The sequence below is a fragment of the Panthera uncia genome (genome assembly GCF_023721935.1).
Source record: "Panthera uncia isolate 11264 chromosome C1 unlocalized genomic scaffold, Puncia_PCG_1.0 HiC_scaffold_4, whole genome shotgun sequence".
NCBI classification, from domain to species: domain Eukaryota; kingdom Metazoa; phylum Chordata; class Mammalia; order Carnivora; family Felidae; genus Panthera; species Panthera uncia.
In genome coordinates this window covers 49,420,571-49,432,796 of record NW_026057585.1, presented here as the reverse complement: position 1 = coordinate 49,432,796, position 12,226 = coordinate 49,420,571, and the positions used below count along the sequence as shown (strand labels likewise).

At 44.6% G+C, this 12,226-nt stretch overlaps 1 protein-coding gene across 2 annotated transcripts in view; it reads right to left on the bottom strand.

Moving 5' to 3' along the window:
* Positions 1–357: 357 nt before the first annotated feature.
* The window catches only part of WLS (Wnt ligand secretion mediator), a 108,098-nt gene continuing 96,229 nt past the window's right edge, over positions 358–12,226 (bottom strand). The window contains exon 12 of one of the 2 annotated variants that reach the window (XM_049617029.1): positions 358–9,112. In XM_049617029.1, the coding sequence (XP_049472986.1) occupies positions 9,003–9,112 (110 nt within the window). In that variant the 3' untranslated portion in view covers positions 358–9,002. The other variant, XM_049617031.1, reaches the window with a different exon arrangement.

Sequence of the window (12,226 nt, the reverse complement as noted above, 5' to 3'; positions counted from 1 at the left end):
TCTCTTTGCCCTGGAGATCTAGTCCAGGCAGGGAAGACTTTCTGGTTTCATCAGTAACTTCCAAATTGCCTCCTACTCTTAACGCTGAACTGCAGAAGCAAGAATCACAAAGACCTCAAGACAGGAGCAGCTGGTCAGAAATTCAGCTCCTCCTGTAGCTTCCTTGACCTTCCCATCCAAGGGCCAGCTTCTGGGAGGGAGGAGAATGGGGAAAACACCTAAAGACCCCTGCTGGGAGCACGCACTTGCCATGCGTTAATCTTCTCACAACTACCTGGGGTAAGGGACCGGCTTGAGGCTGCACAGTGGCAGAGATTGATGACTGGCTGAACCAGATGAGCAGAGCCGGTGTTTGCCATATAATAACGCCGTTGTCTATACAATATTTGGGGCAGGAAGGAAAGCCTAATTACTAGGACATAACAGTAAAGAGGATGTATGGAGTGGTTAAGAACAGGTCCTGGAGCCAGATGGATGGATTTAAATGAGGCTCAATTACTTCCAGCTCTGCGACCCCAGCTGAATCAGTCAACCTCTCTCTCTGCAGCAATTTCCTCATTGGCAAATGGGAAAGAGTCATACCTAACCCATGGGATTGATTTGAGGGTTAAAATGAGTTGATAAAACCAAGCAGTTAAAATACCTGGCACCTACATGGCCAGGACTCTAAACGTTAGATGTTATAACTGTTGTTACTGAATTAAATACTGTGAAGGTAGGAATCTTTGTCTATTTTGACCACTGGTCTGTTTTATTTTTTTTAATGTTTATTTATTTTGAGAGAAATGAAAAGTGTACATGTAGGTGCACGTGAGCAGGGGAAGGTCAGAGAGAGAGAGAGGATCCCAAGTAGGCTCCACACTAGCAGCACAGAGCCCAACCAGGGCTGGAACTCACAACCTGAGCCGAAATCCACAGTAGGACGCTTAACCGACTAAGCCACCCAGGCGTCCCCTGGTCTGTGTTAGAACGGTGTCTAGTACTTAATAGGAGCTCCATAAATATTTGTTGGGTAAATGAATATTATTGCCATCAGAAATATCGGTTTTTTGTAATGCAGACATTATTTATTTTGGCCAGCAGAGGTCAGCAAATAGCTATGACTGACACTGATTCTGGGAGAGGGTGGTTTTCAATGTCAACTTTGAAGGTTAATGGGACTGTCCTTCCTGAGCTGGCTGGCAGGTTAATAGGTCATTATTGCACCTATATGACCTGTATAGTCCCTACCCCTCTAACTCGCACTGTGTCAGCTGGAATGATTGGCAGAAATTTCAACTCACAACAAATTTTGGTGCAATTTTTTCTCACAGGCCCAACTTATTTTCAATTTCCTCCCCCACCCTCCGTCTCTTCTTTCCCTTCGTTGTCCTCTAAGGATCTGTTTCTCACACACACACTCCTCCGCATCAAGTAGAATACTGTGCACACTCCCAAATTTTTATCAGTATAACTGCAGCCTGTGCTCCAAACCATGCAATCTAGGGTGCATATCCTTATGCAGTAATTCTTCCCAACTAATGATGCTAAATGTGACATAATAAAAAAGAACATCCGATTTGATCAAACTCGACCCAGAGAGGTACTGTAACTTGGCTGAGGACGCACAACAATTAGTCGCAGAGTGAGAGGGCTAGCCAGGCAGGGCCTTGTGTTCTGCCCACCGCACCAGGTCACCACTTGGCTTTTTTTACCCACAGAGGAGGCTCAAGTAGTCCCTGGGTACTGTTCTAATCAATGCAGCTGTCAGCTTCTGGCCCCAGATGCTGTTGCCCTGGACAACAGCACAGAGGAGCAGATTGCTCTCCAGGGCAGCTCACTCAGAGGTCCAGGGACGGTGGGCAGGAGACCATCACTGCCTACTCACCACTCAGCTTGCTCAGCCTCTGCCTACAGCTCCCACATTTCCTCTGTGACCCAGAGCAAGTCGATCTTCCCCAGATGGTGCGTTTCCTTGGCACTGACAGGGCCCATACCGCCACAATCAAAGGTGCTTTTCTTGGGAGCCTCTGGGTAGCCCCTTGGATAGCAGAAGCCAGAATACACTCTCCACTGGCAGCCTCCAGCAACAGCCGGCAGGGGAATGGTTCCCCTGCGTCAGCCTCACGGCAGCTCCAGAGTCTCAGCTCTGGTGGCCCACGGCCATGGCCTCCCCATTTTAAGATCCTGCCTTTCCCAATTATTATCAAAAAACTTATGCCACGATACCTATTTGGAGAAAATATTGAATTGAGACTCCTACAGAAAACCGAATTCTTCGTGAATTGATGAGTTGAAGAAAGAAAACTAAAAAGAAAAAAATTAAACCTAGAAAAAACAGGGGTAACCCACTCTATTACCTTGCATAGCTAGTGAAGCATTTCCATTGGGTCAGCATGTGAGGAATGGCAGCCAAACGTCAGGTGGGAAGATTTCATGTGGTGGCCACTTCTGTCTGTTGCTTAGTCTCTCAAGAGTTCCTGAATTGGAGACATTCTGCTTAACTGGGAGTAAAGACCATCCCCACCTGGGCTCACCCAATGGAAAGAGCTGCTGGATACAGGAGCCACCTGAGGTAGCTCAGAAGAGCAATGACAGGTATCTATGGGGCTGCAGAGCCAAAAACTGGGGTCTATTTACATTAGCACCCCCACATGGCGATGTCCAGTGGATTTGGATCAGGCACCCTATATTACTACAGGACATCATTGCATACAGCCTCCTTTATGATTCTTAGAATCAGGGCTGGTAAGGACTTCAGAGATTACCTAGGTCAAAGAGGGTGGTGGTGCTCGGCTGCCCTGGGAATCCCAGAGTAAAGTTGTAGGCCAAGCCAAGACCAGAATTCACTAAAAAGCAATAATATCCTGGAGCAGTTACATATTTCCCAGATTCCAAGGTCTGACTTTTGTCCTGAGGATTTGCTCAATCGTAGCTGTCATCCTCCCTTTGGCCAGAGGAGGGCAGACACTTGCCATTGATGGAGGTAGAGAGCAGGCAGATATTTTTTTAGGCTGGAATAACATCTCCCTAATAAGGTCATTCTGCTCTAATGAGAATTCCAACTCAAAAGAAAATTCTTGATGCTTCTGCTACAAATATGCTACTCAAAAGACAGTGAGGTTTAGGGACTGAAAATCTCTTCTTAGTTCCAAATTAATCACTTACCTCTCAGAGCCTCATTCTTTTATTATCTACTATGTGACTATGAAGAACTGATATTAGGGGGAAAATATGTAAATTATAAATTTCCTTATTACAGAACACACAAAAAGAAAGGGAGTTCAACAGCAATGGGATATGTGTTTATGTGTTGTGTCTGAAGCAGAGTGAGAGCTGGACAGAGGAGAGCGGTCCAAGCTGTTGGGAGGGTTTTCTGGTCGTGGATGAATATATTTCTAAATTCTGTGGCAGTTGAAACCAACCCATTTTGCACTTGGAAAGCACTTTACTACTTGCACTTACATTTCGAACTGTGCTTACTTTAAAACTTAAAGATGTGCCTTACCTATTGAATCTGTATAAGAAAAGTGAAATATCACAGGGATACATGTAAAGTCCAACAATTAAGTTGAAAAATGCTGCTGAATACACAAGAAGGTATTGGTGATATTTGTTTTTGAAACACCAAGTGTTTGAGTGGTTATGTGGTCACAAGAAGCAAAAAAGTAAGACGTAGATATTTTTAAAACACCTAGTGCCATTTTCTTAGGATGTCACACCCCAGTACAAGTATTATTGTCACGCTAATCTGTGCCAAATACTGCAGTCTGAATATCACATTTTGGAACAGTGAGGAATTAGAGTGCAGTTAACAGGCAAGTGGTCATAAGGGGAGGGTCGCGAAACCACATCTGCAGGAAGAGCTTTGGAACTGAGACATGAACCTGGAGAAGTGCAGCCCAGTGTGGGAGAGGACCTATGGGAAGGGATTCAGTAAGAGGGTCAAAGCCACAAAGGAAAGGCTGGTCTCAATACTTAAGGGCCTTCTCAACAAGTAAAGCTAAATGCATTGCTACAGACAGGCAGCTGTGTATACTGGACAGTTCAAGGAGTGCCTAGAAGACCCTTCTGATGTCCAGAGAAAAGGCACTGCTGATGTAGTCTTGGAAACCAAGTTATCTCTATACAACCAAATCAGTCATGTATCAAAATATGGTGGGTGAGAGCAAGCTTGCAGAAATCGGAATGGTTCTTGTAGCCCAGCAGGACGAAAGGACCTTGAAATACAGGGGACAGTGGTACAGTCCCATGAAAGTCAGTTTGCACCGGTAAGTTTGGCCAAATCAGGAGCACAAACATGTCCTGAAAGGAGCAAAGGTGGCTTGAATCAAAAAAGGATAGGGGTCCTAAAGAATTCATGTTTCCACAGCAAACCGAGATTAGGATTAGCCAAGGTATGTTCACCAACCCTCCCCGATGGAATTCCCACATTATGCTAAGCACTTTTGAGGGAGCTGTATTTTCTTTGGAGGCTCAGGGATGATCCCTCAGGCTTCTTGTGGTTGACATGTTATCCCTTTCTTCTGTTTCCTCTTTCAGCCACTATGGTTACTGGACAATGGGATGATGGAGCCACAGAAGGTGTGTGTATGCTGCATTGTAAAAGATTGCGTGGGAATCGTAGTTTATTGAGATTCCCCAACATGACCGGTCAGTCTCTGAGAGACTGATCAGTTTGAAAGAGTTGATAAAACATAGTTTCTAGAACTGCCAAGGTGTGAATGAGACCCAAGACCAATATTCCCTCTGAACTTCTTTCAACCTTCTCAAAGGTACCTGCCAGGGGTGTGACTTCAAGGGCCCCAGCAGATCTGAGAGATGCACCCAGGGACTCAGGCATCAGAACTGTTGCAGTGATTTACCTTAGTTCCGAGAAAGGTTAAAACTACCTGGAGGTCATGTAGGGAAGCACTTACTTCATTATTATGGACATTTTCTTCCTGGAAGGGAAAAATATAGGAACACCTAGTGAATACTCAGTGGGACTGAACTGATAAAACTGATTTTGTTTTCTCTATTAAACAGTAACTGTATTTTATTTGCTTGCTGAATGTTGGTGAATTTTCTTACTGTTTAAAACCAGATAATTGGAGAAGCTTATACTTCTTTTCTATAATACTCTTGAAAGCCACCTGCAAAATTCAGATCAACTTGTAAAACTGGTATACATGGCCAGTAAATAATTTCTTTCTCTAGGTTTCTAGTCTTTAATAAAGGCTTCTTCTCACTGCTTGAAGAGTTTCTTGAACTTCCACTGATGGAAAATGGTTGTGTTCAACCTGCATTCTTTTTTTAAATTTTTAAATGTTTATTTATTGTTGAGAGAGAAAGAGAGAGGGAGTGCAAGCAGAGGAAGGACAGAGAGAGAGAGAGAGACACAGAATCTGAAGCAGGCTCCAGGCTCTGAGCGCTCAGCACAGAGCCTGATGCGGGGCTCGAACCCACGAACTGTAAGATCATGACCTGAGCCGAAGTCAGACGCTTAACCGACTGAGCCACCCAGGTGCCCCCAAACCTGCATTCTTGAAACTGAGACCTTCTTTAGTAAAACTCCAACACTCATTTCATGTTTGCAGAGGAGACAGAACATTCAGAGAGAGAGACAGGCTGCAAGTTTTTCTCTCCTTTGGACTTCAACTTTCTCCTCCAACATCCATCTGCTATTTCTCTCCTGTCTCAGGATGAAACCTTTCACCTTTTTGAAACTAACCCACGAGCTTGTGTCCTTGATTCCAAATCTCTGAACTTCCTTGGGGCTTATGTTAGCTCATCGTCATCTTGACTTCATGGCTGGCTCTTAAGCCTCAGGTTTACAAACTCAGTCCAGTTCTCTCCTCAGACTAAAACATGCAAGCCCTCCCTTTATTCTGGTTCCTCTTGTGACAACAATCCTACCTCTTTCCTTCCCAAAATGACCACCTATTAATTCTGCTCCACCTCTAACCTGTGTCCTAACCATTTGAGAAAGTCACAGACATCCGAACACCAAATCCAACAGGTTTCGTTCCCTAAATGCTGTCAAATCTCAGGATTTCTAACTTCTTCCCCGGTGAATCTGGTTTTCTTTGGCTTCTTTGACAACTTGCATTTTTCTGGGTAATCCACCTCATTTCTTTCTTTCCTATATTAATGAAGCTGTGCCTGGTTCACCACTCTTGCCAGTTGTCTTCCCCAATGCTTTGATGCCCTGCCCCAGCTGTACTTCTTATTCCTGATGGTAATGACCGCCAAACCTCCTACCCCAGGTGGTCTGCTTCACCTTTCATTTCCAATGGTTGGCTTGTCAATTCTTCCAGAAGATGGCTTTTAAAACTCAGCCCAGGCAAATCCAAGCTCATCATCCTCATTTTGGCAGATCTTTTCTGTTTGTCCAGCTCAAAATGGATTCTCTGGAAACTAACCCCAATCCACAGGGTGAGCCACTAGCAGCTATTTGACTTGACTTCCTGAACACAGTTGATTGGCGAAAGGACAGGCACCTGCCTGAGGCAGAGCCACTCGCATACTCCCTCCTAGTTTTGCAGTGAGACAGAGACTTGGACTAGTTGTAAATGGTACAGCTTTAGGGGAAAGGTCCGTGGATTCCTAGTGCTTGGGTCTCTTAGAGTTGTCCCAGTTGCTCATCTTTCTGTTTAATTCCACTTTTTTGTGGATCCATGAAATACTCTAGGAAAGTGCTAGTAAAGTCCTTCTTTTGGCTAAGGTTGCTAGAGTTGTCTTCTACTACTTATAGACCTTTAAGTAATAGACCCACAGACACATCTCTAGGTATCTCCAATTCCATCAAGGGCCCTACCATTCCCTCACACAGCAAGGGCTTGAGATTGGACTCTGCTCTCGACTTTTATGAGACTCTCATTCAGAACACTCAAACCCTGTCAGTTTTATCTCCAAATAATTCCCTGCCTCTCCATGTCCTCTACTATCACCCTGGTTCTGGCCTTTGTGATCTCTTTGCTGGGCTTATCTAGCTTCTCCATGCTCTGGTGTTCATTCTGATCTTACCACTTTTCTGCCTAAAACCTTAGGGTAGGGCTACAGCTCTTACCACAGCACTAAAAGCCCTTCCCATTGTGGGCTCAAGGTGCATGGGGCTCATCTGCTATTTACTCCTTCCGTGGGCCAGCCAGGCCTGAGGACCAGCCTCATCCAAACATTCTCTGTTCTTCACATCCTCTAGGATTTTGGTACTGCTGTTCCCTCTGCCCTTTCACCTTGGTGAAATCTTACTCCTTGAAGGCCTATGTCCTTAGAAGAAACTCTTCCTCCATCCTTTTGGAGAGGAGACCACTAGTCACATTTTATGTTCATCTTCCCTTCCAGACCACTAGGCACAAGTTACACTGAATTCCTGGCACCACAGTGGTTGATCAGAAAGTGGATGTTGAAGGCATTGGATCATACACCATCCCTTGTTTACCAGGACAGGAAAAGGCCTGGGAGAAGAGCCAAAGCCAAAGTATATTTCTTTCCATCGCGGCTCAGCATGACTTTAGCCAAAATCAGGGTACGTTAAATGGACTGTGACTCAGACCTGCAGGAGTGTGTGTCTGAAAAATACTCACAAAATTGTTTTTGGATTCCAGGAAGAACACATTTATATGGCTTAGAGTTTAAGAGACATTTCCATATACTTTAACTCATTTAATTGGCACCGCAAGCCCATGAAGCAGTTAAAGTTTATGAATTCCAGCTTGTAGGTGAGGGAACACCGAGGTCAGGTGGCTTCAACCAGGTCACATTGTTAATGAGAGACCTTTGACAGGAAACTGAGCCTTCTAACATCAGATCCAGTATCCTTTCTCTCTGCCATACCACGCTGTCTCTCGGAAGGCAGAGGTAAAATACAATGAAACAGGCTACTGGGGAAGTGAGAATAAGGTGGTGGGGGCAGCTGTCTGCTTGTATGTCCTAGAACTTTCCTTCCCCGCCCCTGTGGCCACTCACTGTCCCGCCGGGGTGGGGGAGCGGGGACAGTGGTTAACCACCCAGCACAGAAAATATTACCCTCTTTCCAGACACAGATACCATCCCCAAGCACTCTGATTTGGTGGCAAAATATTTTAATTTTTCATAAAGCTATTTCCCCACCCGTTCCCCACCCCATAGACTCAGCAGGGAAAAGAATCTGTGGGCATGTGTGCTGGTAGGGCAGGAGGGTGACGTGTGCATATACATATGTGCGTACGTGTACAGGTTTATTTAAATGATCAGATCTACACTTTTGGAGGCTGCTGGAAGCATCTTATCAAAAGAAAACACATTTTAAGCAAGAGGTTAAAAAAGCTTTTCAGACCCAAAGGCCATTTAATACAGTAAATCCTACTTGGGTAGTTTAGCAAACATTTTTTTAAAACCCACATCCAACAGACTGGTTAGTATTGGATACACAGATTTGGTTTCAAAGCTGAAATGCCCCTGGCGTAACAGACCTTCTCATGAGATTCAGTTATTTTATATTATGCCATAAAAAAATAGGGACACATATCTATCGACAACTTAAATATTAACTCAATAGGCTACTTGGTGATATAAATAGAAAAAAAAAAACCACAAGTGGTCACAGACTAGGATTGAGAAGACTATGACATCAGCCTATCCTGGGCTGCAAAAATGTTAAAATCTATCCTAGAATCTAAAACAGGAAAAAGAGTCAAATAATTCCACTCCATATAGACCCCATCTGGCCCAAACCATCCCCCAAGGAAAACACCCCCAACACATGAGGTTTACTAACCACCTGCTACAGATGTTACTATGTCACTAATTAACAATGATCACAGAAAATGTGTCATATCAGAGGTTTTGTTATACACAATGCATTAGTGGCTGCAGGAATCCTCCTGTGAGAGCTACAGTCAGAAGGCAAGCTGACAAACGTCCATGCCGCGGATCCAAGAAGAAACCCCAGCTAAGAGCCTCAAGCATTCCTTTGCACCTGAGCTCTCTCTGGCACACTCCCCGCTCTAGTTAGAGGGGCTGGGATGTGGGGGACAGTCCCAGCCAGGTGCTGCAGGCTCTTACTCCTGGGCCTCTTTGCGGGTCAGCTTGTAGATCTCAGTGGGTCCGTCCACATGGGTGATGGTGGTGGTGAGCTGGAGTTCTTCCCCACTGTGGACACCCAGATCACCTGAAAGAGGGTTTTGGTGTTAGATGTGTTCAGGGAAGAAGAAAGACAGGATGCACCTCAGTAACAACTGCCCTGACCCCAGCCCTCTTTCACATCCTGAGCTTATAGAGACAACCAGGGCACCCACGCGTAGGGCTAACTCCTAACCTTTTTCCTCAAGACTCTGCAGTAGTTTCACAGCATTCTTCTCCCAGAGAAGAGATATGAATGATGGATGAGTCAGCATAATGCTTATTATCATTTGTAGTAATTATTAACATTTAATGAGAACTTACTTTGTACCCGACGCTATTTGCAATGTTTTATATGTAATCGTATTTAATCCTCACGAGAGCCAGCCCAGGTGAGCACTCTGATCATGGCAGCTTTACAGACGAGGAAACAGGGAGGGAAGTAAGGTAACTGCCCCAGGTAAAGGGGCAGACACATGACAGAGCCGGGAACTAGGCCAGGGAAGGAAAGTCTGACTCTAAGGTCTCTGCTGTGGGCTAAGCCAGCACCGCATGCCTCCCCAGTGATGGGGAGGGAGGCACGTACCCACTCCATGTGAGTAATTGACAAAGCAGCTACGCCACGTGAAGGGAAACAAGACCTGCCTATATTTACCAACAGATTGGGCAGGGAATACACGTAACACATTTAGAAACATTTAAGAGTTTTCTTCTCCAGGAAAAAAGTACCAGAAATGTGTTCTGAATTTTCTGCTGCCCCCAGGATTCCGTATACAACACCAGTGTTTTGGACTCATCATCAGTGACAGAGGTGTTCCTCTGCTAAAATGGAATAATGTAGTGTTTTCTCCACCAGCAAGAAAAAGTAAGTTTCTGTAAATTAAAGCGTTCTCCTACCTGCCAGGACACAAATTAAATGAATGTATAATTGGCAAAGGGAAAATGGAAAACATCAGGACCTAACTGTTTAAGGACTGTTGTCTGAGGGGCACACACGTGGATTTGGGTATTTACAGAAAGGGGTGCTGGTTATGTCTGTGATTTTTATATTTATGCCATGTACGCACGATTTCATATTTTGGGGAACTAAAATGTTTCCTAAATGAAACCACAGAATTAAATAAATAAGTGCTGTTTTCAACTGGGACTGAAACTTAGAAGCGACTTTGGCCCTACACTTACAGCTAATGTCTTATCACTAGTCTAAGAATTGCTGAGCATCAGTGAATCTCATGGTCTCAGAACCCCAGGAGTCACCCCACACACTGGTCCCACAGGCTGCATGGCACCTTTCACATGTGCCATATGTATTAGTTTTTCATTGTAGACCCATTTCCCAGCAGCTGTGCAGATCAATCGGTCTTATTAAATGCTAGTCTGTGACTCTCTACCTAAGAGACCCTACTTTCAGCAGCAGTCCTAAGCTGTTGCAGAGGACTGCTAATGGTTATTTGGGGCTACTGAGGTAAGGGTCCAATCCACAGGACTAGGGGCAGAGCAAGTAATAAAGGGGGTATCAGCCCAGCCTCTGGCACATCCAGCTTCATCGTCCTTTGGGCAAGGGCACAGACCAGTTGGGTGCAAAGGCTGCAGACGCTTTACACAGGGCCCCCTGGGGTCATGCTGAACCGTGATTTGTACAACAAGTATATTTCCCCAGGTCACTAGCTTGCATTCTCACTACTGCAACTTCTAGCCCACTTCTCAGCCTACCATAATGCAGAGGCCTCAAATTTCTTGGTCAAAACTAGTTCTTGATTTGCATATCTGGGTGAGCCATCAGAACTTCAAAGCCACTGTCAGATCTGCATGTCTGTGTGAGTCATCAAACTTTCAAAGAGAGCCCCACCCACCCCGGTAAATGCATTAGCATCTCCTAGTGTTTACCTAAAGAATCCCTTTCACCAAAGACTTAAAAATAGACACTAGAATGTAATTCTACCGAGGTTTTGAACCCAAGATGCTAATTCTTTAAGCTTAGAATGTGATTCTAATTAGCATGTCCTAAAAAATGTATATGATTCTACAGATCACTTGAGCCAAAATAACTTTGGCTTCTTTATTTTTTTTAAACTTTTTTTAAATGTTTATTTTTGAGAGAGAGAGAGAGAGAGTGTGAAAGGGGGAAGAACAGAGAGAGAGAGACACACACACACACACAGAATCTGAAGCAGGCTCCAGGCTCTGAGCTGTTAGCACAGAGCCCAACGCAGGGCTCGAACCCATGAACCCTGAGACCATGACCTGAGCCAAAGTCGGATGCTTAACCAGCGGAGCCACCCAGGCGCCCCTGGCTTCTTTATTTTAATGAGTACCCATGTTATAGTGTTTTATCATGTACCTGACACTGTTCTAAATACTAATGTATTTAATCCTCATACCAGACCTTTGACAGAAATACTGTCATCATTCTCATTCTACTGATGAAAACACTGAGGCACAGAGAGGTTAAGTAACTTGCCCAAGGGCCAGATTAGTAAATTATGTGGGATTCAAACCAGAACAATAAGGCTCCAGAATCCAGGCTCTCAACCTTTAGGCTATGTTGATTCTTTTGTAAATATTCTAGTTTCCAACAGCCAAAGAGTCTGCCAGCAAAGTATGAGTCCACACGTAATGTGTTATGGTCATAAATATATACACGCAATAATCTGGATGAATTGTTCAGCATATTAATTTTACTTTTGCGTTTGATAAACAAGAATTTATAGTACACAATATCAGTGCACTGATAGTACGGAGAGTTGTTATTTATGAGTATTTATCGTATGCACTATTAGGGGCTCAGCATGCCCTGTATTTCTTTGTAAGACAGGAAGGAAGACACTGAGGCTCAAATAGGCGATTAGAGAAATTATTCTCTAATGTGGCCCAGTTTGCTCCTGGTAGAGCTGGGATGAGGACCCAGCCAGTGGGTCTCTGGCTAGAAAACTCTATGATTCACATGTGCTTTTATTGTACCCTGAAGGCTAACCCCGCCCCCCCTCCGCCTTAGGGAGTAAATGTGGGAATATGGCAGTAACATGGCAGGAGTGGGGATCCCTCCATTCCCTCCAAATTCCATCAACTCCTACTTCTGCCAAGGTCTTGCTCCATCTGTTATTCTCCTTCTTTCTTGGCTCCTGCTACTCAGTGCACAAACATGCTCGGAGTCTCTTTCCAT